This window comes from Heptranchias perlo, unplaced genomic scaffold, assembly GCF_035084215.1.
Source record: "Heptranchias perlo isolate sHepPer1 unplaced genomic scaffold, sHepPer1.hap1 HAP1_SCAFFOLD_1378, whole genome shotgun sequence".
Classification (NCBI taxonomy): domain Eukaryota; kingdom Metazoa; phylum Chordata; class Chondrichthyes; order Hexanchiformes; family Hexanchidae; genus Heptranchias; species Heptranchias perlo.
In genome coordinates, this window is record NW_027138622.1 from 975 (window position 1) to 26,024 (window position 25,050).

General features: G+C 49.2%; 1 protein-coding gene across 1 annotated transcript in view; it reads left to right on the plus strand.

Moving 5' to 3' along the window:
• Positions 1-697: 697 nt before the first annotated feature.
• Positions 698-25,050, plus strand: part of LOC137308699 (NF-kappa-B inhibitor delta-like) — a gene marked incomplete at its 5' end in the record, with an annotated part of 37,296 nt that continues 12,943 nt past the window's right edge. Inside the window, 5 exon segments of the mRNA XM_067977261.1 lie at positions 698-792; positions 1,889-1,919; positions 17,126-17,379; positions 21,342-21,583; positions 23,670-23,775. Of these exon segments, the coding sequence (XP_067833362.1) occupies positions 698-792; positions 1,889-1,919; positions 17,126-17,379; positions 21,342-21,583; positions 23,670-23,775 (728 nt within the window).

The window sequence follows — 25,050 nt, forward strand, 5'->3', positions numbered from 1 at the left end:
GGTTAGGGTTAGGGTCAGGATTAGGGTTAGGGTTAGGGTTAGGATTAGGGTAAGGGTCAGGATTAGGGTTAGGGTTAGGGTTAGGGTCAGGATTAGGGTAAGTGTCAGGATTAGGGTTAGGGTTAGGGTAAGGGTCAGGATTAGGGTAAGTGTCAGGATTAGGGTTAGGGTTAGGGTCAGGATTAGGGTTAGGGTTAGGGTTAGGGTCAGGATTAGGGTTAGGGTTAGGGTCAGGATTAGGGTTAGGGTTAGGGTTAGGGTATGGATTAGGTTTAGGGTTAGGGTTAGGGTCAGGATTAGGGTTAGGGTTAGGGTCAGGATTAGGGTTAGGGTTAAGGTTAGGATTAGGGTTAGGGTCAGGATTAGGGTTAGGGTTAGGGTCAGGATTAGGGTTAGGGTTAGGGTCAGGATTAGGGTTAGGGTCAGGATTAGGGTTAGGGTTAGGGTCAGGATTAGGGTTAGGGTTAGGGTCAGGATTAGGGTTAGGGTTAGGGTTAGGGTATGGATTAGGGTTAGGGTTAGGGTTAGGGTTAGGGTCAGGATTAGGGTTAGGGTTAGGGTCAGGATTAGGGTTAGGGTTAGGGTCAGGATTAGGGTTAGGGTTAGGGTCAGGATTAGGGTTAGGGTTAGGGTCAGGATTAGGGTTGGACGCTTCATTTGTTGTCTGCTGCTTTCTTACATTCGTTTCCTGTCAAAGCTCCAAAAGAGAAGCCACATCAGCAAAACACTCGACCCACCGTGAGGGAACTGCTCGAACAGCAGAGGAGATGTGGAGGGAACTCGAGCGCTGCGGTGAGTGCCGCCATTATAGAATGTCTGCGCTCTATGGTTTATTGGAGTGAATGGAAAGGGGTTTGGTCCATTGGGATTGTGTACAGCGGGGGTGAATGGCAAGGGGTTTGGTCCATTGGGATTGTGTCCAGTGGGGGTGAATGGGAAGGGGTTTGGTCCATTGGGATTGTGTACAGCGGGGGTGAATGGGAAGGGGTTTGGTCCATTGGGATTGTGTATGGTGGGAGTGAATGGAAAGGGGTTTGGTCCATTGGGATTGTGTCCAGCGGGAGTGAATGGGAAGGGGTTTGGTCCATTGGGATTGTGTATGGTGGGAGTGAATGGGAAGGGGTTCGGTCCATTGGGATTGTGTCCAGCGGGTGTGAATGGGAAGGGGTTTGGTCCATTGGGATTGTGTACAGCAGGAGTGAATGGGAAGAGGTTTGGTCCATTGGGAATATGTACAGTGAGGGAGAGATCTGTTCCCTTTTATCCACAGGGGTTCATTATGTCCTCAATCAAGGAAGCTCCTGTGATTCACACCCACAGGAAGGAATAGCTCATCGGCAGTGGGCTGGAGTCACCAGAGAGCAAAGAGCAGAGAAGTCCCAGCAGACCTGTGCCATGTGAGGGATGTGGTGTTTACAGATCAGAGGAATGACGAGGGCAGATTCTGGCATTCCAGAGAAAATCCGAAAAATGCTGAGCTGCAGGTCCCCAATATCCTGACCAGCTCTCGCTGCTCCTCCATAAAACCCTTTTAAAACTCATCATTGAGCCTCCAGGTGAGGGGTTGAGGGTCAGGGAGCAGGGCACCAGGTGAGGGGTCGAGGGTCAGGGAGCAGGGAACCAAATGAGGGGTCGAGGGTCAGGGAGCAGAGCACCAGGTGAGGGGTCGAGGGTCAGGGAGCAGAGCACCAGGTGAGGTTGGAAAGACGAGAGTGGAAGAGGGAAGTTGGAGAGTTGGAGTCAATAAAACCAAGTTTGGGATTCAGATTGTCGCAGGAAAGTGAGACTGAGGGAAAGAGATGGTTGGGTGAGTCACCTGAACTAAAGATTAGCATTGTCCGTGTTTACCATGCTCAATCAATTTATTCATTTATTGTTATATTTCCAGGCATCACCAAAAGGCCCTTCCCACCAGACAGGTAAGTGTTACTATCACCCGCCCCGAACCCCTCGATTAGATTCCAGTCTGTAACTCACTCCCGGGTATCTGTTATTCAATATATAAACTCCCCCGAACCCCTCGATTAGATTCCAGTCTGTAACTCACTCCCGGGTATCTGTTATTCTATATATAAACCCCCCGAACCCCTCGATTAGATTCCAGTCTGTAACTCACTCCCGGGTATCTATTATTCTATATATAACCCCCCCGAACCCCTCGATTAGATTCCAGTCTGGAACTCACTCCCGGGTATCTGTTATTCTATATATAAACCCCCCGAACCCCTCGATTAGATTCCAGTCTGTAACTCACTCCCGGGTATCTGTTATTCTATATATAAACCCCCCCGAACCCCTCGATTAGATTCCAGTCTGTAACTCACTCCCGGGTATCTGTTATTCTATATATAAACCCCCCGAACCCCTCGATTAGATTCCAGCCTGTAACTCACTCCCGGGTATCTGTTATTCTATATATAAACCCCCCGAACCCCTCGATTAGATTCCAGCCTGTAACTCACTCCCGGGTATCTGTTATTCTATATATAAACCCCCCGAACCCCTCGATTAGATTCCAGTCTGTAACTCACTCCCGGGTATCTGTTATTCTATATATAAACCCCCCGAACCCCTCGATTAGATTCCACTCTGTAACTCACTCCCGGGTATCTGTTATTCGATATATAAACCCCCCGAACCCCTCGATTAGATTCCAGTCTGTAACTCACTCCCGGGTATCTGTTATTCTATATATAAACCCCCCGAACCCCTCGATTAGATTCCAGTCTGTAACTCACTCCCGGGTATCTGTTATTCTATATATAAACCCCCCGAACCCCTCGATTAGATTCCAGTCTGTAACTCACTCCCGGGTATCTGTTATTCTATATATAAACCCCCCGAACCCCTCGATTAGATTCCAGTCTGTAACTCACTCCCGGGTATCTGTTATTCTGTATATAAACCCCCCGAACCCCGCGATTAGATTCCAGCCTGTAACTCACTCCCGGGTATCTGTTATTCTATATATAAACCCCCCCGAACCCCTCGATTAGATTCCAGTCTGTAACTCACTCCCAGGTATCTGTTATTCGATATATAAACACCCCGAACCCCTCGATTAGATTCCAGCCTGTAACTCACTCCCGGGTATCTGTTATTCTATATATAAACCCCCCGAACCCCTTGATTAGATTCCAGTCTGTAACTCACTCCCGGGTATCTGTTATTCGATATATAAACCCCCTGAACCCCTCGATTAGATTCCAGCCTGTAACTCACTCCCGGGTATCTGTTATTCTATATATAAACCCCCCGAACCCCTCGATTAGATTCCAGCCTGTAACTCACTCCCGGGTATCTGTTATTCTATATATAAACCCCCCCGAACCCCTCGATTAGATTCCAGTCTGTAACTCACTCCCAGGTATCTGTTATTCGATATATAAACCCCCCGAACCCCTCGATTAGATTCCAGTCTGTAACTCACTCCCGGGTATCTGTTATTCGATATATAAACCCCCTGAACCCCTCGATTAGATTCCAGCCTGTAACTCACTCCCGGGTATCTGTTATTCTATATATAAACCCCCCGAACCCCTCGATTAGATTCCAGTCTGTAACTCACTCCCGGGTATCTATTATTCTATATATAAAACCCCCGAACCCCTCGATTAGATTCCAGCCTGAAACTCACTCCCGGGTATCTGTTATTCTATATATAAACCCCCCGAACCCCTCGATTAGATTCCAGTCTGTAACTCACTCCCGGGTATCTGTTATTCTATATATAAACCCCCCGAACCCCTCGATTAGATTCCAGCCTGTAACTCACTCCCGGGTATCTGTTATTCTGTATATAAACCCCCCAAACCCCTCGATTAGATTCCAGTCTGTAACTCACTCCCGGGTATCTGTTATTCTATATATAAACCCCCCGAACCCCTCGATTAGATTCCAGCCTGTAACTCACTCCCGGGTATCTGTTATTCTATATATAACCCCCCCGAACCCCTCGATTAGATTCCACTCTGTAACACACTCCCGGGTATCTGTTATTCTATATATAACCCCCCGAACCCCTCGATTAGATTCAAAGTCTGTAACTCACTCCCGGATATCTGTTATTCTATATATAAACCCCCCGAACCCCTCGATTAGATTCCTGTCTGTAACTCACTCCCGGGTATCTGTTATTCTATATATAAACCCCCCGAACACCTCGATTAGATTCCAGTCTGTAACTCACTCCCGGGTATCTGTTATTCGATATATAAACCCCCCGAACCCCTCGATTAGATTCAAAGTCTGTAACTCACTCCCGGATATCTGTTATTCTATATATAAACCCCCCGAACCCCTCGATTAGATTCCTGTCTGTAACTCACTCCCGGGTATCTGTTATTCTATATATAAACCCCCCGAACCCCTCGATTAGATTCCAGTCTGGAACTCACTCCCGGGTATCTGTTATTCGATATATAAACCCCCTGAACCCCTCGATTAGATTCCAGCCTGTAACTCACTCCCGGGTATCTGTTATTCTATATATAATCCCCCCGAACCCCTCGATTAGATTCCAGTCTGTAACTCACTCCCGGGTATCTATTATTCTATATATAAACCCCGCGAACCCCTCGATTAGATTCCAGCCTGTAACTCACTCCCGGGTATCTGTTATTCTATATATAAACCCCCCGAACCCCTCGATTAGATTCCAGTCTGTAACTCACTCCCGGGTATCTGTTATTCGATATATAAACCCCCTGAACCCCTCGATTAGATTCGAGTCTGTAACTCACTCCCGGGTATCTGTTATTCTATATATAAACCCCCCGAACCCCTCGATTAGATTCCAGTCTGTAACTCACTCCCGGGTATCTATTATTCTATATATAAACCCCCCGAACCCCTCGATTAGATTCCAGCCTGTAACTCACTCCCGGGTATCTGTTATTCTATATATAAACCCCCCGAACTCCTCGATTAGATTCCAGCCTGTAACTCACTCCCGGGTAACTGTTATTCTATATATAAACCCACCGAACCCCTCGATTAGATTCCAGTCTGTAACTCACTCCCGGGTATCTGTTATTCTATATATAAACCCCCCGAACCCCTCGATTAGATTCCAGCCTGTAACTCACTCCCGGGTATCTGTTATTCTGTATATAAACCCCCCAAACCCCTCGATTAGATTCCAGTCTGTAACTCACTCCCGGGTATCTGTTATTCTATATATAAACCCCCCGAACCCCTCGATTAGATTCCAGCCTGTAACTCACTCCCGGGTATCTGTTATTCTATATATAACCCCCCCGAACCCCTCGATTAGATTCCACTCTGTAACTCACTCCCGGGTATCTGTTATTCTATATATAAACCCCCCGAACCCCTCGATTAGATTCCAGTCTGGAACTCACTCCCGGGTATCTGTTATTCGATATATAAACCCCCTGAACCCCTCGATTAGATTCCAGCCTGTAACTCACTCCCGGGTATCTGTTATTCTATATATAAACCCCCCGAACCCCTCGATTAGATTCCAGCCTGGAACTCACTCCCGGGTATCTGTTATTCTATATATAACCCCCCCGAACCCCTCGATTAGATTCCAGTCTGTAACTCACTCCCGGGTATCTGTTATTCTATATGTAAACCCCCCGAACCCCTCGATTAGATTCCTGTCTGTAACTCACTCCCGGGTATCTGTTATTCCATATATAAACCCCCCGAACCCCTCGATTAGATTCCAGTCTGTAACTCACTCCCGGGTATCTGTTATTCGATATATAAACCAACCCCGAACCCCTCGATTAGATTCCAGCCTGTAACTCACTCCCGGGTATCTGTTATTCGATATATAAACCCCCCGAACCCCTCGATTAGATTCCAGTCTGTAACTCACTCCCGGGTATCTGTTATTCTATATATAAACCCCCCGAACCCCTCGATTAGATTCCAGTCTGGAACTCACTCCCGGGTATCTGTTATTCTATATATAAACCCCCCGAACCCCTCGATTAGATTCCAGCCTGTAACTCACTCCCGGGTATCTGTTATTCTATATATAAACCCCCCCGAACCCCTCGATTAGATTCCAGTCTGTAACTCACTCCCAGGTATCTGTTATTCGATATATAAACCCCCCGAACCCCTCGATTAGATTCCAGCCTGTAACTCACTCCCGGGTATCTGTTATTCTATATATAAACCCCCCGAACCCCTCGATTAGATTCCAGTCTGTAACTCACTCCCGGGTATCTGTTATTCGATATATAAACCCCCTGAACCCCTCGATTAGATTCCAGCCTGAAACTCACTCCCGGGTATCTGTTATTCTATATATAAACCCCCCGAACCCCTCGATTAGATTCCAGTCTGTAACTCACTCCCGGGTATCTATTATTCTATATATAAAACCCCCGAACCCCTCGATTAGATTCCAGCCTGAAACTCACTCCCGGGTATCTGTTATTCTATATATAAACCCCCCGAACTCCTCGATTAGATTCCAGCCTGTAACTCACTCCCGGGTATCTGTTATTCTATATATAAACCCACCGAACCCCTCGATTAGATTCCAGTCTGTAACTCACTCCCGGGTATCTGTTATTCTATATATAAACCCCCCGAACCCCTCGATTAGATTCCAGCCTGTAACTCACTCCCGGGTATCTGTTATTCTGTATATTAACCCCCCAAACCCCTCGATTAGATTCCAGTCTGTAACTCACTCCCGGGTATCTGTTATTCTATATATAAACCCCCCGAACCCCTCGATTAGATTCCAGCCTGTAACTCACTCCCGGGTATCTGTTATTCTATATATAACCCCCCCGAAACCCTCGATTAGATTCCACTCTGTAACACACTCCCGGGTATCTGTTATTCTATATATAACCCCCCGAACCCCTCGATTAGATTCAAAGTCTGTAACTCACTCCCGGATATCTGTTATTCTATATATAAACCCCCCGAACCCCTCGATTAGATTCCTGTCTGTAACTCACTCCCGGGTATCTGTTATTCTATATATAAACCCCCCGAACCCCTCGATTAGATTCCAGTCTGTAACTCACTCCCGGGTATCTGTTATTCGATATATAAACCCCCCGAACCCCTCGATTAGATTCAAAGTCTGTAACTCACTCCCGGATATCTGTTATTCTATATATAAACCCCCCGAACCCCTCGATTAGATTCCTGTCTGTAACTCACTCCCGGGTATCTGTTATTCTATATATAAACCCCCCGAACCCCTCGATTAGATTCCAGTCTGGAACTCACTCCCGGGTATCTGTTATTCGATATATAAACCCCCTGAACCCCTCGATTAGATTCCAGCCTGTAACTCACTCCCGGGTATCTGTTATTCTATATATAATCCCCCCGAACCCCTCGATTAGATTCCAGTCTGTAACTCACTCCCGGGTATCTATTATTCTATATATAAACCCCGCGAACCCCTCGATTAGATTCCAGCCTGTAACTCACTCCCGGGTATCTGTTATTCTATATATAAACCCCCCGAACCCCTCGATTAGATTCCAGTCTGTAACTCACTCCCGGGTATCTGTTATTCGATATATAAACCCCCTGAACCCCTCGATTAGATTCGAGTCTGTAACTCACTCCCGGGTATCTGTTATTCTATATATAAACCCCCCGAACCCCTCGATTAGATTCCAGTCTGTAACTCACTCCCGGGTATCTATTATTCTATATATAAACCCCCCGAACCCCTCGATTAGATTCCAGCCTGTAACTCACTCCCGGGTATCTGTTATTCTATATATAAACCCCCCGAACTCCTCGATTAGATTCCAGCCTGTAACTCACTCCCGGGTATCTGTTATTCTATATATAAACCCACCGAACCCCTCGATTAGATTCCAGTCTGTAACTCACTCCCGGGTATCTGTTATTCTATATATAAACCCCCCGAACCCCTCGATTAGATTCCAGCCTGTAACTCACTCCCGGGTATCTGTTATTCTGTATATAAACCCCCCAAACCCCTCGATTAGATTCCAGTCTGTAACTCACTCCCGGGTATCTGTTATTCTATATATAAACCCACCGAACCCCTCGATTAGATTCCAGCCTGTAACTCACTCCCGGGTATCTGTTATTCTATATATAACCCCCCCGAACCCCTCGATTAGATTCCACTCTGTAACTCACTCCCGGGTATCTGTTATTCTATATATAAACCCCCCGAACCCCTCGATTAGATTCCAGTCTGGAACTCACTCCCGGGTATCTGTTATTCGATATAAAAACCCCCTGAACCCCTCGATTAGATTCCAGCCTGTAACTCACTCCCGGGTATCTGTTATTCTATATATAATCCCCCCGAACCCCTCGATTAGATTCCAGTCTGTAACTCACTCCCGGGTATCTATTATTCTATATATAAACCCCGCGAACCCCTCGATTAGATTCCAGCCTGTAACTCACTCCCGGGTATCTGTTATTCTATATATAAACCCCCCGAACCCCTCGATTAGATTCCAGCCTGTAACTCACTCCCGGGTATCTGTTATTCTATATATAAACCCACCGAACCCCTCGATTAGATTCCAGTCTGTAACTCACTCCCGGGGTATCTGTTATTCTATATATAACCCCCCCGAACCCCTCGATTAGATTCCACTCTGTAACACACTCCCGGGTATCTGTTATTCTATATATAACCCCCCCGAACCCCTCGATTAGATTCCAGTCTGTAACTCACTCCCGGGTATCTGTTATTCTATATATAAACCCACCGAACCCCTCGATTAGATTCAAAGTCTGTAACTCACTCCCGGGTATCTGTTATTCTATATATAAACCCCCCGAATCCCTCGATTAGATTCAAAGTCTGTAACTCACTCCCGGGTATCTGTTATTCTATATGTAAACCCCCCGAACCCCTCGATTAGATTCCTGTCTGTAACTCACTCCCGGGTATCTGTTATTCCATATATAAACCCCCCGAACCCCTCGATTAGATTCCAGTCTGTAACTCACTCCCGGGTATCTGTTATTCGATATATAAACCAACCCCGAACCCCTCGATTAGATTCCAGTCTGTAACTCACTCCCGGGTATCTGTTTTTCGATATATAAACCCCCCGAACCCCTCGATTAGATTCAAAGTCTGTAACTCACTCCCGGGTATCTGTTATTCAATATATAAACCCCCCGAACCCCTCGATTAGATTCCAGTCTGTAACTCACTCCCGGGTATCTGTTATTCAATATATAAACCCCCCGAACCCCTCGATTAGATTCCAGTCTGTAACTCACTCCCGGGTATCTGTTATTCGATATATAAAGCCCCCGAACCCCTCGATTAGATTCCAGCCTGTAACTCACTCCCGGGTATCTGTTTTTCGATATATAAACCCCCCGAACCCCTCGATTAGATTCAAAGTCTGTAACTCACTCCCGGATATCTGTTATTCTATATATAAACCCCCCGAACCCCTCGATTAGATTCCTGTCTGTAACTCACTCCCGGGTATCTGTTATTCTATATATAAACCAACCCGAACCCCTCGATTAGATTCGAGTCTGTAACTCACTCCCGGGTATCTGTTATTCTGTATATAAACTCCCCCGGACCCCTCGATTAGATTCGAGTCTGTAACTCACTCTCGGGTATCTGTTATTCTATATATAAACCCCCCGAACCCCTCGATTAGATTCCAGCCTGCAACTCACTCCCGGGTATCTGTTATTCAATATATAAACCCCCCGAACCCCTCGATTAGATTCCAGTCTGTAACTCACTCCCGGGCATCTGTTATTCTGTATATAAACCCCCCGAACCCCTCGATTAGCTTCCAGCCTGTAACTCACTCCCGGGTATCTGTTATTCTATATATAAACCCCCCGAACCCCTCGATTAGATTCCAGTCTGTAACTCACTCCCGGGTATCTGTTATTCAATATATAAACCCCCCGAACCCCTTGATTAGATTCCAGCCTGTTACTCACTCCCGGGTATCTGTTATTCTCTATATAAACCCCGCGAACCCCTCGATTAGATTCACAGTCTGTAACTCACTCCCGGGTATCTGTTATTCTATATATAAACCCCCCGAACCCCTCGATTAGATTCCAGTCTGTAACTCACTCCCGGGTATCTGTTATTCTATATATAAACCCCCCGAACCCCTCGATTAGATTCCAGTCTGTCACTCACTCCCGGGTATCTGTTATTCTATATATAAACCGCCCGAACCCCTCGATTAGATTCCAGTCTGTAACTCACTCCCGGGTATCTGTTATTCTATATATAAACCCCCCCGAACCCCTCGATTAGATTCCAGCCTGTAACTCACTCCCGGGTATCTGTTGTTCTATATATAAACCCCCCGAACCCCTCGATTAGATTCCAGCCTGTAACTCACTCCCGGGTATCTGTTATTCTGTATATAAACCCCCCGAACCCCTCGATTAGATTCCAGTCTGTAACTCACTCCCGGGTATCTGTTATTCTGTATATAAACCCACCGAACCCCTCGATTAGATTCCAGTCTGTAACTCACTCCCGGGTATCTGTTATTCTATATATAAACCCCCCGAACCCCTCGATTAGATTCCAGCCTGTAACTCACTCCCGGGTATCTGTTATTCTGTATATAAACCCCCCAAACCCCTCGATTAGATTCCAGTCTGTAACTCACTCCCGGGTATCTGTTATTCTATATATAAACCCCCCGAACCCCTCGATTAGATTCCAGCCTGTAACTCACTCCCGGGTATCTGTTATTCTGTATATAAACCCCCCAAACCCCTCGATTAGATTCCAGTCTGTAACTCACTCCCGGGTATCTGTTATTCTATATATAAACCCCCCGAACCCCTCGATTAGATTCCAGCCTGTAACTCACTCCCGGGTATCTGTTATTCTATATATAACCCCCCCGAACCCCTCGATTAGATTCCACTCTGTAACTCACTCCCGGGTATCTGTTATTCTATATATAAACCCCCCGAACCCCTCGATTAGATTCCAGTCTGGAACTCACTCCCGGGTATCTGTTATTCGATATATAAACCCCCTGAACCCCTCGATTAGATTCCAGCCTGTAACTCACTCCCGGGTATCTGTTATTCTATATATAAACCCCCCGAACCCCTCGATTAGATTCCAGCCTGTAACTCACTCCCGGGTATCTGTTATTCTATATATAACCCCCCCGAACCCCTCGATTAGATTCCAGTCTGTAACTCACTCCCGGGTATCTGTTATTCTGTATGTAAACCCCCCGAACCCCTCGATTAGATTCCTGTCTGTAACTCACTCCCGGGTATCTGTTATTCCATATATAAACCCCCCGAACCCCTCGATTAGATTCCAGTCTGTAACTCACTCCCGGGTATCTGTTATTCGATATATAAACCAACCCCGAACCCCTCGATTAGATTCCAGCCTGTAACTCACTCCCGGGTATCTGTTATTCGATATATAAACCCCCCGAACCCCTCGATTAGATTCCAGTCTGTAACTCACTCCCGGGTATCTGTTATTCTATATATAAACCCCCCGAACCCCTCGATTAGATTCCAGTCTGTAACTCACTCCCGGGTATCTGTTATTCTATATATAAACCCCCCGAACCCCTCGATTAGATTCCAGCCTGTAACTCACTCCCGGGTATCTGTTATTCTATATATAAACCCCCCCGAACCCCTCGATTAGATTCCAGTCTGTAACTCACTCCCAGGTATCTGTTATTCGATATATAAACCCCCCGAACCCCTCGATTAGATTCCAGCCTGTAACTCACTCCCGGGTATCTGTTATTCTATATATAAACCCCCCGAACCCCTCGATTAGATTCCAGTCTGTAACTCACTCCCGGGTATCTGTTATTCGATATATAAACCCCCTGAACCCCTCGATTAGATTCCAGCCTGAAACTCACTCCCGGGTATCTGTTATTCTATATATAAACCCCCCGAACCCCTCGATTAGATTCCAGTCTGTAACTCACTCCCGGGTATCTATTATTCTATATATAAAACCCCCGAACCCCTCGATTAGATTCCAGCCTGAAACTCACTGCCGGGTATCTGTTATTCTATATATAAACCCCCCGAACTCCTCGATTAGATTCCAGCCTGTAACTCACTCCCGGGTATCTGTTATTCTATATATAAACCCACCGAACCCCTCGATTAGATTCCAGTCTGTAACTCACTCCCGGGTATCTGTTATTCTATATATAAACCCCCCGAACCCCTCGATTAGATTCCAGCCTGTAACTCACTCCCGGGTATCTGTTATTCTGTATATTAACCCCCCAAACCCCTCGATTAGATTCCAGTCTGTAACTCACTCCCGGGTATCTGTTATTCTATATATAAACCCCCCGAACCCCTCGATTAGATTCCAGCCTGTAACTCACTCCCGGGTATCTGTTATTCTATATATAACCCCCCCGAACCCCTCGATTAGATTCCACTCTGTAACACACTCCCGGGTATCTGTTATTCTATATATAACCCCCCGAACCCCTCGATTAGATTCAAAGTCTGTAACTCACTCCCGGATATCTGTTATTCTATATATAAACCCCCCGAACCCCTCGATTAGATTCCTGTCTGTAACTCACTCCCGGGTATCTGTTATTCTATATATAAACCCCCCGAACCCCTCGATTAGATTCCAGTCTGTAACTCACTCCCGGGTATCTGTTATTCGATATATAAACCCCCCGAACCCCTCGATTAGATTCAAAGTCTGTAACTCACTCCCGGATATCTGTTATTCTATATATAAACCCCCCGAACCCCTCGATTAGATTCCTGTCTGTAACTCACTCCCGGGTATCTGTTATTCTATATATAAACCCCCCGAACCCCTCGATTAGATTCCAGTCTGGAACTCACTCCCGGGTATCTGTTATTCGATATATAAACCCCCTGAACCCCTCGATTAGATTCCAGCCTGTAACTCACTCCCGGGTATCTGTTATTCTATATATAATCCCCCCGAACCCCTCGATTAGATTCCAGTCTGTAACTCACTCCCGGGTATCTATTATTCTATATATAAACCCCGCGAACCCCTCGATTAGATTCCAGCCTGTAACTCACTCCCGGGTATCTGTTATTCTATATATAAACCCCCCGAACCCCTCGATTAGATTCCAGTCTGTAACTCACTCCCGGGTATCTGTTATTCGATATATAAACCCCCTGAACCCCTCGATTAGATTCGAGTCTGTAACTCACTCCCGGGTATCTGTTATTCTATATATAAACCCCCCGAACCCCTCGATTAGATTCCAGTCTGTAACTCACTCCCGGGTATCTATTATTCTATATATAAACCCCCCGAACCCCTCGATTAGATTCCAGCCTGTAACTCACTCCCGGGTATCTGTTATTCTATATATAAACCCCCCGAACTCCTCGATTAGATTCCAGCCTGTAACTCACTCCCGGGTATCTGTTATTCTATATATAAACCCACCGAACCCCTCGATTAGATTCCAGTCTGTAACTCACTCCCGGGTATCTGTTATTCTATATATAAACCCCCCGAACCCCTCGATTAGATTCCAGCCTGTAACTCACTCCCGGGTATCTGTTATTCTGTATATAAACCCCCCAAACCCCTCGATTAGATTCCAGTCTGTAACTCACTCCCGGGTATCTGTTATTCTATATATAAACCCACCGAACCCCTCGATTAGATTCCAGCCTGTAACTCACTCCCGGGTATCTGTTATTCTATATATAACCCCCCCGAACCCCTCGATTAGATTCCACTCTGTAACTCACTCCCGGGTATCTGTTATTCTATATATAAACCCCCCGAACCCCTCGATTAGATTCCAGTCTGGAACTCACTCCCGGGTATCTGTTATTCGATATAAAAACCCCCTGAACCCCTCGATTAGATTCCAGCCTGTAACTCACTCCCGGGTATCTGTTATTCTATATATAATCCCCCCGAACCCCTCGATTAGATTCCAGTCTGTAACTCACTCCCGGGTATCTATTATTCTATATATAAACCCCGCGAACCCCTCGATTAGATTCCAGCCTGTAACTCACTCCCGGGTATCTGTTATTCTATATATAAACCCCCCGAACCCCTCGATTAGATTCCAGCCTGTAACTCACTCCCGGGTATCTGTTATTCTATATATAAACCCACCGAACCCCTCGATTAGATTCCAGTCTGTAACTCACTCCCGGGGTATCTGTTATTCTATATATAACCCCCCCGAACCCCTCGATTAGATTCCACTCTGTAACACACTCCCGGGTATCTGTTATTCTATATATAACCCCCCCGAACCCCTCGATTAGATTCCAGTCTGTAACTCACTCCCGGGTATCTGTTATTCTATATATAAACCCACCGAACCCCTCGATTAGATTCAAAGTCTGTAACTCACTCCCGGGTATCTGTTATTCTATATATAAACCCCCCGAATCCCTCGATTAGATTCAAAGTCTGTAACTCACTCCCGGGTATCTGTTATTCTATATGTAAACCCCCCGAACCCCTCGATTAGATTCCTGTCTGTAACTCACTCCCGGGTATCTGTTATTCCATATATAAACCCCCCGAACCCCTCGATTAGATTCCAGTCTGTAACTCACTCCCGGGTATCTGTTATTCGATATATAAACCAACCCCGAACCCCTCGATTAGATTCCAGTCTGTAACTCACTCCCGGGTATCTGTTTTTCGATATATAAACCCCCCGAACCCCTCGATTAGATTCAAAGTCTGTAACTCACTCCCGGGTATCTGTTATTCAATATATAAACCCCCCGAACCCCTCGATTAGATTCCAGTCTGTAACTCACTCCCGGGTATCTGTTATTCAATATATAAACCCCCCGAACCCCTCGATTAGATTCCAGTCTGTAACTCACTCCCGGGTATCTGTTATTCGATATATAAAGCCCCCGAACCCCTCGATTAGATTCCAGTCTGTAACTCACTCCCGGGTATCTGTTTTTCGATATATAAACCCCCCGAACCCCTCGATTAGATTCAAAGTCTGTAACTCACTCCCGGATATCTGTTATTCTATATATAAACCCCCCGAACCCCTCGATTAGATTCCTGTCTGTAACTCACTCCCGGGTATCTGTTATTCTATATATAAACCAACCCGAACCCCTCGATTAGATTCGAGTCTGTAACTCACTCCCGGGTATCTGTTATTCTGTATATAAACTCCCCCGGACCCCTCGATTAGATTCGAGTCTGTAACTCACTCTCGGGTATCTGTTATTCTATATATAAACCCCCCGAACCCCTCGATTAGATTCCAGCCTGTAACTCACTCCCGGGTATCTGTTATTCAATATATAAACCCCCCGAACCCCTCGATTAGATTCCAGTCTGTAACTCACTCCCGGGCATCTGTTATTCTGTATATAAACCCCCCGAACCCCTCGATTAGCTTCCAGCCTGTAACTCACTCCCGGGTATCTGTTATTCTATATATAAACCCCCCGAACCCCTCGATTAGATTCCAGTCTGTAACTCACTCCCGGGTATCTGTTATTCAATATATAAACCCCCCGAACCCCTTGATTAGATTCCAGCCTGTTACTCACTCCCGGGTATCTGTTATTCTCTATATAAACCCCGCGAACCCCTCGATTAGATTCACAGTCTGTAACTCACTCCCGGGTATCTGTTATTCTATATATAAACCCCCCGAACCCCTCGATTAGATTCCAGTCTGTAACTCACTCCCGGGTATCTGTTATTCTATATATAAACCCCCCGAACCCCTCGATTAGATTCCAGTCTGTCACTCACTCCCGGGTATCTGTTATTCTATATATAAACCCCCCCGAACCCCTCGATTAGATTCCAGCCTGTAACTCACTCCCGGGTATCTGTTGTTCTATATATAAACCCCCCGAACCCCTCGATTAGATTCCAGCCTGTAACTCACTCCCGGGTATCTGTTATTCTGTATATAAACCCCCCGAACCCCTCGATTAGATTCCAGTCTGTAACTCACTCCCGGGTATCTGTTATTCTGTATATAAACCCCCCGAACCCCTCGATTAGATTCCAGCCTGTAACTCACTCCCGGGTATCTGTTATTCTATATATAAACCCCCTGAACCCCTCGATTAGATTCCAGTCTGTAACTCACTCCCGGGTATCTGTTATTCTATATATAAACCCCCCGAACCCCTCGATTAGATTCCAGTCTGTAACTCACTCCCGGGTATCTGTTATTCTATATATAAACCCCCCGAACCCCTCGATTAGATTCCTGTCTGTAACTCACTCCCAGGTATATGTTATTCTATATATAAACCCCCCGAACCCCTCGATTAGATTCCAGTCTGTAACTCACTCCCGGGTATCTGTTATTCTATATATAAACCCCCCGAACCCCTCGATTAGATTCCAGTCTGTAACTCACTCCCGGGTATCTTTTATTCTATATATAAACCCCCCCGAACCCCTCGATTAGATTCCAGTCTGTAACTCACTCCCGGGTATCTGTTATTCTATATATAAACCCCCCGAACCCCTCGATTAGATTCGAGTCTGTAACTCACTCCCGGGTATCTGTTATTCTATATATAAACCCCCCGAACCCCTCGATTAGATTCGAGTCTGTAACTCACTCCCGGGTATCTGTTATTCTCCATATAAACCCCCCGAACCCCTCGATTAGATTCCAGTCTGTCACTCACTCCCGGGTATCTGTTATTCTATATATAAACCCCGCGAACTCCTCGATTAGATTCCAGTCTGTAACTCACTCCCGGGTATCTGTTATTCTATATATAAACCCCCCGAACCCCTCGATTAGATTCCAGTCTGTAACTCACTCCCGGGTATCTGTTATTCTATATATAAACCCCCCGAACCCCTCGATTAGATTCCAGTCTGTAACTCACTCCCGGGTATCTGTTATTCTATATATAAACCCCGCGAACCCCTCGATTAGATTCCAGTCTGTAACTCACTCCCGGGTATCTGTTATTCAATATATAAACCCCCCGAACCCCTCGATTAGATTCGAGTCTGTAACTCACTCCCGGGTATCTGTTATTCTATATATAAACCCCCCGAACACCTCGATTAGATTCCGGCCTGTAACTCACTCCCGGGTATCTGTTATTCTGTATATTCCAGTCTCTGAACATTAATCCACTTCCTTTCTTTGTGTTGCAGATCGGTTTAATTTTTCGGACACGGGGGATGTTGCAGGTCCCATTTACCATCCAACTTACCCCTCCTGGCACACTGATGTGTCCCAGTCCATAATATCCCCTGAGTCATGTTGCTATGGGCTACCGAACGAGTTCACGCCCAGTGACCATGTCAGTCCCTTCAACACTACAAGTATGTACCAGTCATATGGATTCGCTGCCCCATGCAGTGAGCCTGCGGCCCCATATCCCCATCAACACCTCCCCTCCTTCCTGGTGAGTTCCTTCATCATTTCAAAATCATTCTAATGTAATTGCAAAATCACGAGGCTCAGAGAGCAGGGCACCAGGTCAGGGGTCAAGAGTCAGGGAGCAGCGCACCTGGTGAGGGGTCGAGAGTCAGGGAGCAGGGCACCAGGTGAGGGGTCGAGGGTCAGAGTGTGAGCCGATACGTCAGTTGACTCACTGCTCTTGGCTGCAGATACACCTTTTGGTCTTTTCACTCTCGTACGCCCAGCTTTTGGCCTCCAGCCTCCAATCTCCAATCTCCAGCCTCCAATCTCCAATCTCCAATCTCCAATCTCCAATCTCCAATCTCCAATCTGCAGCCTCCATTCTCCAATCTCCAATCTCCAATCTCCAATCTCCAATCTCCAGCCTCCAATCTCCAATCTCCAATCTCCAATCTCCAATCTGCAGCCTCCAATCTCCAGCCTCCAATCTCCAGCCTCCAATCTCCAATCTCCAGCCTCCAATCTCCAGCCTCCAATCTCCAATCTCCAATCTCCAGCCTCCAATCTCCAATCTCCAGCCTCCAATCTCCAATCTCCAATCTCCAATCTCCAATCTCCAATCTCCAATCTGCAGCCTCCAATCTCCAGCCTCCAATCTCCAGCCTCCAATCTCCAATCTCCAGCCTCCAATCTCCAGCCTCCAATCTCCAATCTCCAATCTCCAGCCTCCAATCTCCAATCTCCAGCCTCCAATCTCCAGCCTCCAATCACCAGCCTCCAATCTCCAATCTCCAATCTCCAGCCTCCAATCTCCAATCTCCAGCCTCCAATCTCCAGCCTCCAATCTCCAGCCTCCAATCTCCAATCTCCAGCCTCCAATCTCCAATCTCCAGCCTCCAATCTCCAGCCTCCAATCTCCAATCTCCAATCTCCAGCCTCCAATCTCCAATCTCCAGCCTCCAATCTCCAGCCTCCAATCACCAGCCTCCAATCTCCAATCTCCAATCTCCAGCCTCCAATCTCCAATCTCCAGCCTCCAATCTCCAGCCTCCAATCTCCAGCCTCCAATCTCCAATCTCCAGCCTCCAATCTCCAATCTCCAGCCTCCAATCTCCAGCCTCCAATCTCCAATCTCCAATCTCCAATATCCAATCTCCAGCCTCCAATCTCCAGCCTCCAATCTCCAATCTCCAATCTCCAATCTCCAATCTCCAATCTCCAATCTCCAATCTCCAATCTCCAGCCTCCAGCCTCCAGCCTCCAGCCTCCAATCTCCAATCTCCAATCTCCAGCCTCCAATCTCCAGTCTCCAGCCTCCAGCCTCCAGCCTCCAATCTCCAATCTCCAATCTCCAGCCTCCAATCTCCAATCTCCAATCTCCAGCCTCCAGCCTCCAATCTCCAATCTCCAATCTCCAGCCTCCGAACCCCGGCCTCCAGCCTCCGATCTCCTTTCTCCGGTCTCCAATATTCCGTCTCCGCCCTCCGACCTCCAGCTCTCCTGTGTGGTGTCATCTTTACCATCAGCTGAAGCTGTCATCGCCCAAGAGAGGCCTGACCTCAGCCCAATGTGACCTTTCCACACCGTGACCTTTCCACACTGTGACCTTAGCTGTGATCTTCCCTCTCGAGCTGTGGGGGTGTCTGGGTGCGGGGGTTTGGGGGTTTGGGGGTGTGGGGGCGTTGAGTTTCCCCCCGGCCTTGGAGTTTGTGAATTCGAGGGTTGACCCCTGTCCACCAGGATGACCTGGGTTAAAGTGTACTTTTAACTGTCAGTACGATTCTCTGTGGTCAGAGCTGCGATAGAGGAGGGGAAGACTTGGCCATTGGTTTTAAGACTTGCACCGAGTCCCGTTCTCCCATCACCCCCTGTGCTCGCTGACCTACATCGGCTCCCGGTCCAGCGATGCCTTGATTTAAAAATTCTCATCCTCGTGTTCAAATCCCTCCATGGCCCTCACCCCCCTCCCTATCTCTGTAACCTCCTCCAGCCCCTCCAACCCTCCGAGATCTCTGCGCTCCTCCAATTCTGGCCTCTTGTCCATCCCCCGATTCCCATCGCTCCACCATTGGCGGCCGTGCCTTCAGCTGCCTGGGCCCTGAGCTCTGGAATTCCCTCCCTAAACCTCTCCCCCTCTCTCCCTCCTCCTTTAAGACGCTTCTTAAAACCTCCCTCTTTGACCAAGCTTTTGGTCACCTGTCCTAATATCTCCTCATGTGGCTCGGTCTCAAATTCTGTCTGATTTACGCTCCTGTGAAGCGCCTTGGGACGTTTTACTGCGTTAAAGGTGCTGGATAAATGGGAGTTGTTGTTTTTGTAAGGCCTCTCCCTCGATGAATGCTCCAACCCATGTGGTACTGAGCAGAGAGACCCAGTCTGATCAGAGCAATGGCCAAGGTCTCGCTCCTGGAGCTCTGGTCCCCAGTCACAAGGAGAAGGTCACACCCGGTATCAGCAGTTAACTTGCTGACGAAAGATTGTAGAATTCAGGTTGGTTCTCTTTTGAAAAGAGATTTTCAGGTGAAATAATTAAAGATTCCAGGACTCTGACACGAATTTGACCAAGTCAATGGGGGTAAATTATTCCCTGTGGGAAGGGCTCAAACCCCAGGGGACTCGAGGTAAACCCGAGGGAGTCGTGAGTAAGGAAAGGGAGTTGGGGGAATTTTATCACCAAAGACTGGAGATGGTCTGGGCTTGAATTCCCTCGAGTGTAGAAGATTAAGGGGTGATCTAATCGAGGGGTTTGAGATGATTAAAGGATTCGATAGGGTCGATATAGAGAAACTATTTCCTCTGGTGGGGGGAGTCCAGAACAAGGGGGCAGAACCTTAAAATTAGAGCCAGGCCGTTCAGGGGTGATGTCGGGAAGCACTTCCTCACACAAAGGGGAGTGGGAATCTGGAACTCCCTCAAAAAGCTGTGGAGGCCGGGGGTCAATTGGAAATTTCAAAACTGAGATTGATGGATTTTTGTTGGGTGAGGGGATTAAGGGTTACAGAACCAAGGCGGGTAAATGGGGTTAAGATACAGATCTTATTGAACGGCGGAACAGGCTTGAGGGGCTGAATGGCCTCCTCCTGTTCCATGGGATGATGGGGTTAGGGGATTCAGGGAAAAGGTGGGACAGTGGGGTGGGGGATTTGGGGAGAAGGTGGGAGGGTGGGGTGGGGGATTTGGGAAGACGGTGGGTCGGGGGATGGGGGATTTAGGGAGACGGTGGGAGGGTGGGATGGGGGATTTGGGGAGACGGTGGGTCGGGGGATGGGGGATTTGGGGAGATGGTGGGTCGGGGGATGGGGGATTTGGGGAGATGGTGGGTCGGGGGATGGGGGATTTGGGGAGACGGTGGGTCGGGGGATGGGGGAGATGGTGGGAGGGTGGGTCGGGGGATGGGGGATTTGGAGAGACGGTGGGTCGGGGGATGGGGGACATGGTGGGAGGGTGGGTCGGGGGATGGGGGATTTGGGGAGATGGTGGGTCGGGGGATGGGGGATTTGGGGAGACGGTGGGTCGGGGGATGGGGGATTTGGGGAGACGGTGGGTCGGGGGATGGGGGATTTGGGGAGATGGTGGGTCGGGGGATGGGGGATTTGGGGAGACGGTGGGTCGGGGGATGGGGGATTTGGGGAGATGGTGGGTCGGGGGATGGGGGATTTGGGGAGACGGTGGGTCGGGGATGGGGGATTTGGGGAGAAGGTGGGTCGGGGGATGGGGGATTTGGGGAGACGGTGGGTCGGGGGATGGGGGATTTGGGGAGACGGTGGGTCGGGGGATGGGGGATTTGGGGAGATGGTGGGTCGGGGGATGGGGGATTTGGGGAGATGGTGGGTCGGGGGATGGGGGGTTTGGGGAGATGGTGGGACAGTGGGGTGATCTATAAATAAAGGATGGGATTGGACTTCAGTCAGTTCCTGTAAATATCTTTCTTGCTAACCTGTGAGTGTGGACTGAGGTCAGAAATCTCTGGACCAAGTCTAACCTGGTTCTGTTTGTTCACTCCAGGCGATGAGGCCAGGCTCAGGTCCAAGCCTGTTCGAGGCCCCTCAGACCGATGTCCAGCACTGGCCATTGTCGGGAGCCGGCTCAGGCCCAGCCTGTGCCCAGCAAGAGGTCCAGCCAACCCCGTACCACAACTCCACCCCCACCCCACAGCCCATAATACCCTCACAACTGGAGGAGGCTCGGAGAACCATCCAGAGTATGGAGATCAGTGAACTGCTGCAGCGGGATGGTGATGGGGACACGTAGGTCAACTTTAAATAGCAAGGAGGAGCTGGGAGTGAAAACAGACACAGACACAGACACACACAGAGACACAGACACACACACACACAGAGACACAGACACACACACACACAGAGACACAGACACACACGCACACAGAGACACAGACACACACACACACACACACAGACAGAGACACAGACACACACACACAGACAGAGACACAGACACACACACACACACACACACACACACACACAGACACACACACACACACACAGACACACACACAGACAGACACACACACACACACACACACAGACACACACACACACACACACACACAGACACACACACACACAGACACACACAGAGATACACACACACAGACACACACACACACACACAGACACACACACACACAGACACACACAGACACACACACAGACACACACACACAGACACACACACACACACACACAGAGACACACACACACAGACACACACACAGACACAGACAGACACACACAGACACAGAGACACACACACAGAGACACTCAGACACAGAGACACAGACACACACAGAGACACAGACACACACACACAGACACAGAGACACACACACACACTCACTCACAGACACACACACACTCACAGACACACACACTCACACACACAGAGACACACAGACACACACACTCACACACACAGAGACACACTCACAGACACACACATACAGACACACACAGACAGACTATAAAAATAATTTTCTGTATATTAAATAATCACTGCACCATTTTTGCCCAATACTAACAATTTTTTTTATAAGAATCCCCCTGCACTTTTTTTTGCAGAGACACACAGAGACACACAGAGACAGAGACACACAGAGACACACAGACACAGAGACACACAGAGACACACAGAGACAGAGACACACAGAGACACACAGAGACAGAGACACACAGAGACACACAGAGACAGAGACACACACCCACAGAGACACACACACACACAGACACACACAGACACACACACACACAGACACACACACACAGAGACACACAGAGACAGAGACACACAGAGACACACAGAGACAGAGACACACAGAGACACACACCCACAGAGACACACAGACACAGAGACACACAGAGACACAGAGACACACAGACACAGAGACACACAGAGACACACAGACACAGAGACACACACAGACACAGAGACACACAGACACAGAGACACACAGAGACAGAGACACAGAGAGACACACAGAGACAGAGACACACAGAGACACACAGAGACAGAGACACACAGAGACAGAGACACACAGAGACACACAGAGACAGAGACACACAGAGACAGAGACACACAGAGACAGAGACACACAGAGACATACAGAGACAGAGACACACAGAGACAGAGACACACAGAGACACACAGAGACAGAGACACACAGACATACAGAGACAGAGACACACAGAGACAGAGACACACAGAGACAGAGACACACAGAGACACACAGAGACAGAGACACACAGAGACAGAGACACACAGAGACATACAGAGACAGAGACACACAGAGACAGAGACACACAGAGACAGAGACACACAGAGACACACAGAGACAGAGACACACAGAGACACACACAGACACACAGAGACAGAGACACACAGAGACACACAGAGACAGAGACACACAGAGACAGAGACACACACAGACACACAGAGACAGAGACACACAGAGACAGAGACACACAGAGACACACAGAGACAGAGACACACAGAGACACACAGAGACAGAGACACACACAGACACACAGAGACAGAGACACACAGAGACACACAGAGACAGAGACGCACAGAGACACACAGAGACAGAGACACACAGAGACACACAGAGACAGAGACGCACACAGACGCACAGAGACAGAGACACACAGAGACACACAGAGACAGAGACACACAGAGACACACAGAGACACACAGAGATATGGACACATACATACAGCACACATGCACACCGCATACACGAGTGGGCTGGGCTGAGATGTGTGGAGTGGACCTGATCCCTGGGTTTGTTCACACTTCCGCCGTTTCCCATTCCAGGATTCTGCACATTTATGCTGTGAAGGGGTTGAGAGAGTTCGTGTTTGCTGCGGCCGAACAGATTCGAGACCTGAAGGGCCTGGAGATGAGGGAGCACAAGGGAAAGGTGAGTGAGAGTGAGCGACCCAGACACAGGCCCTGGGCACAGGCCCCTGGGCAGACAGGGCCCAGACACAGGCCCTGGGCAGACAGGGCCCAGACACAGGCCCCTGGGCAGACAGGACCCAGACACAGGCCCCTGGGCAGACAGGGCCCAGACACAGGCCCCTGGGCAGACAGGACCCAGACACAGGCCCTGGGCAGACAGGACCCAGACACAGGCCCCTGGGCAGACAGGGCCCAGACACAGGCCCCTGGGCAGACAGGGCCCAGACACAGGCCCTGGGCAGACAGGACCCAGACACAGGCCCTGGGCAGACAGGACCCAGACACAGGCCCCTGGGCAGACAGGGCCCAGACACAGGCCCCTGGGCAGACAGGGCCCAGACACAGGTCCCTGGGCAGACAGGGCCCAGACACAGGCCCCTGGGCAGACAGGGCCCAGACACAGGCCCCTGGGCAGACAGGGCCCAGACACAGGTCCCTGGGCAGACAGGGCCCAGACACAGGCCCCTGGGCAGACAGGACCCAGACACAGGCCCTGGGCAGACAGGACCCAGACACAGGCCCTGGGCAGACAGGACCCAGACACAGGCCCTGGGCAGACAGGGCCCAGACACAGGTCCCTGGGCAGACAGGGCCCAGACACAGGCCCTGGGCAGACAGGGCCCAGACACAGGCCCCTGGGCAGACAGGACCCAGACACAGGCCCCTGGGCAGACAGGGCCCAGACACAGGCCCCTGGGCAGACAGGGCCCAGACACAGGCCCTGGGCAGACAGGGCCCAGACACAGGCCCCTGGGCAGACAGGACCCAGACACAGGCCCCTGGGCAGACAGGGCCCAGACACAGGCCCCTGGGCAGACAGGGCCCAGACACAGGCCCTGGGCAGACAGGGCCCAGACACAGGCCCCTGGGCAGACAGGACCCAGACACAGGCCCCTGGGCAGACAGGACCCAGACACAGGCCCCTGGGCAGACAGGACCCAGACACAGGCCGCTGGGCAGACAGGACCCAGACGCAGGCCCCTGGGCAGACGGGTCCCAGACGCAGGCCCCTGGGCAGACGGGTCCCAGACGCAGGCCCCTGGGCAGACAGGACCCAGACGCAGGCCCCTGGGCAGACGGGTCCCAGACGCAGGCCCCTGGGCAGACGGGTCCCAGACGCAGGCCCCTGGGCAGACGGGTCCCAGACGCAGGCCCCTGGGCAGACGGGGCCCAGACGCAGGCCCCTGTGCAGAGGGGGCCGAGACGCAGGCCCCTGGGCAGACGGGGCCCAGAC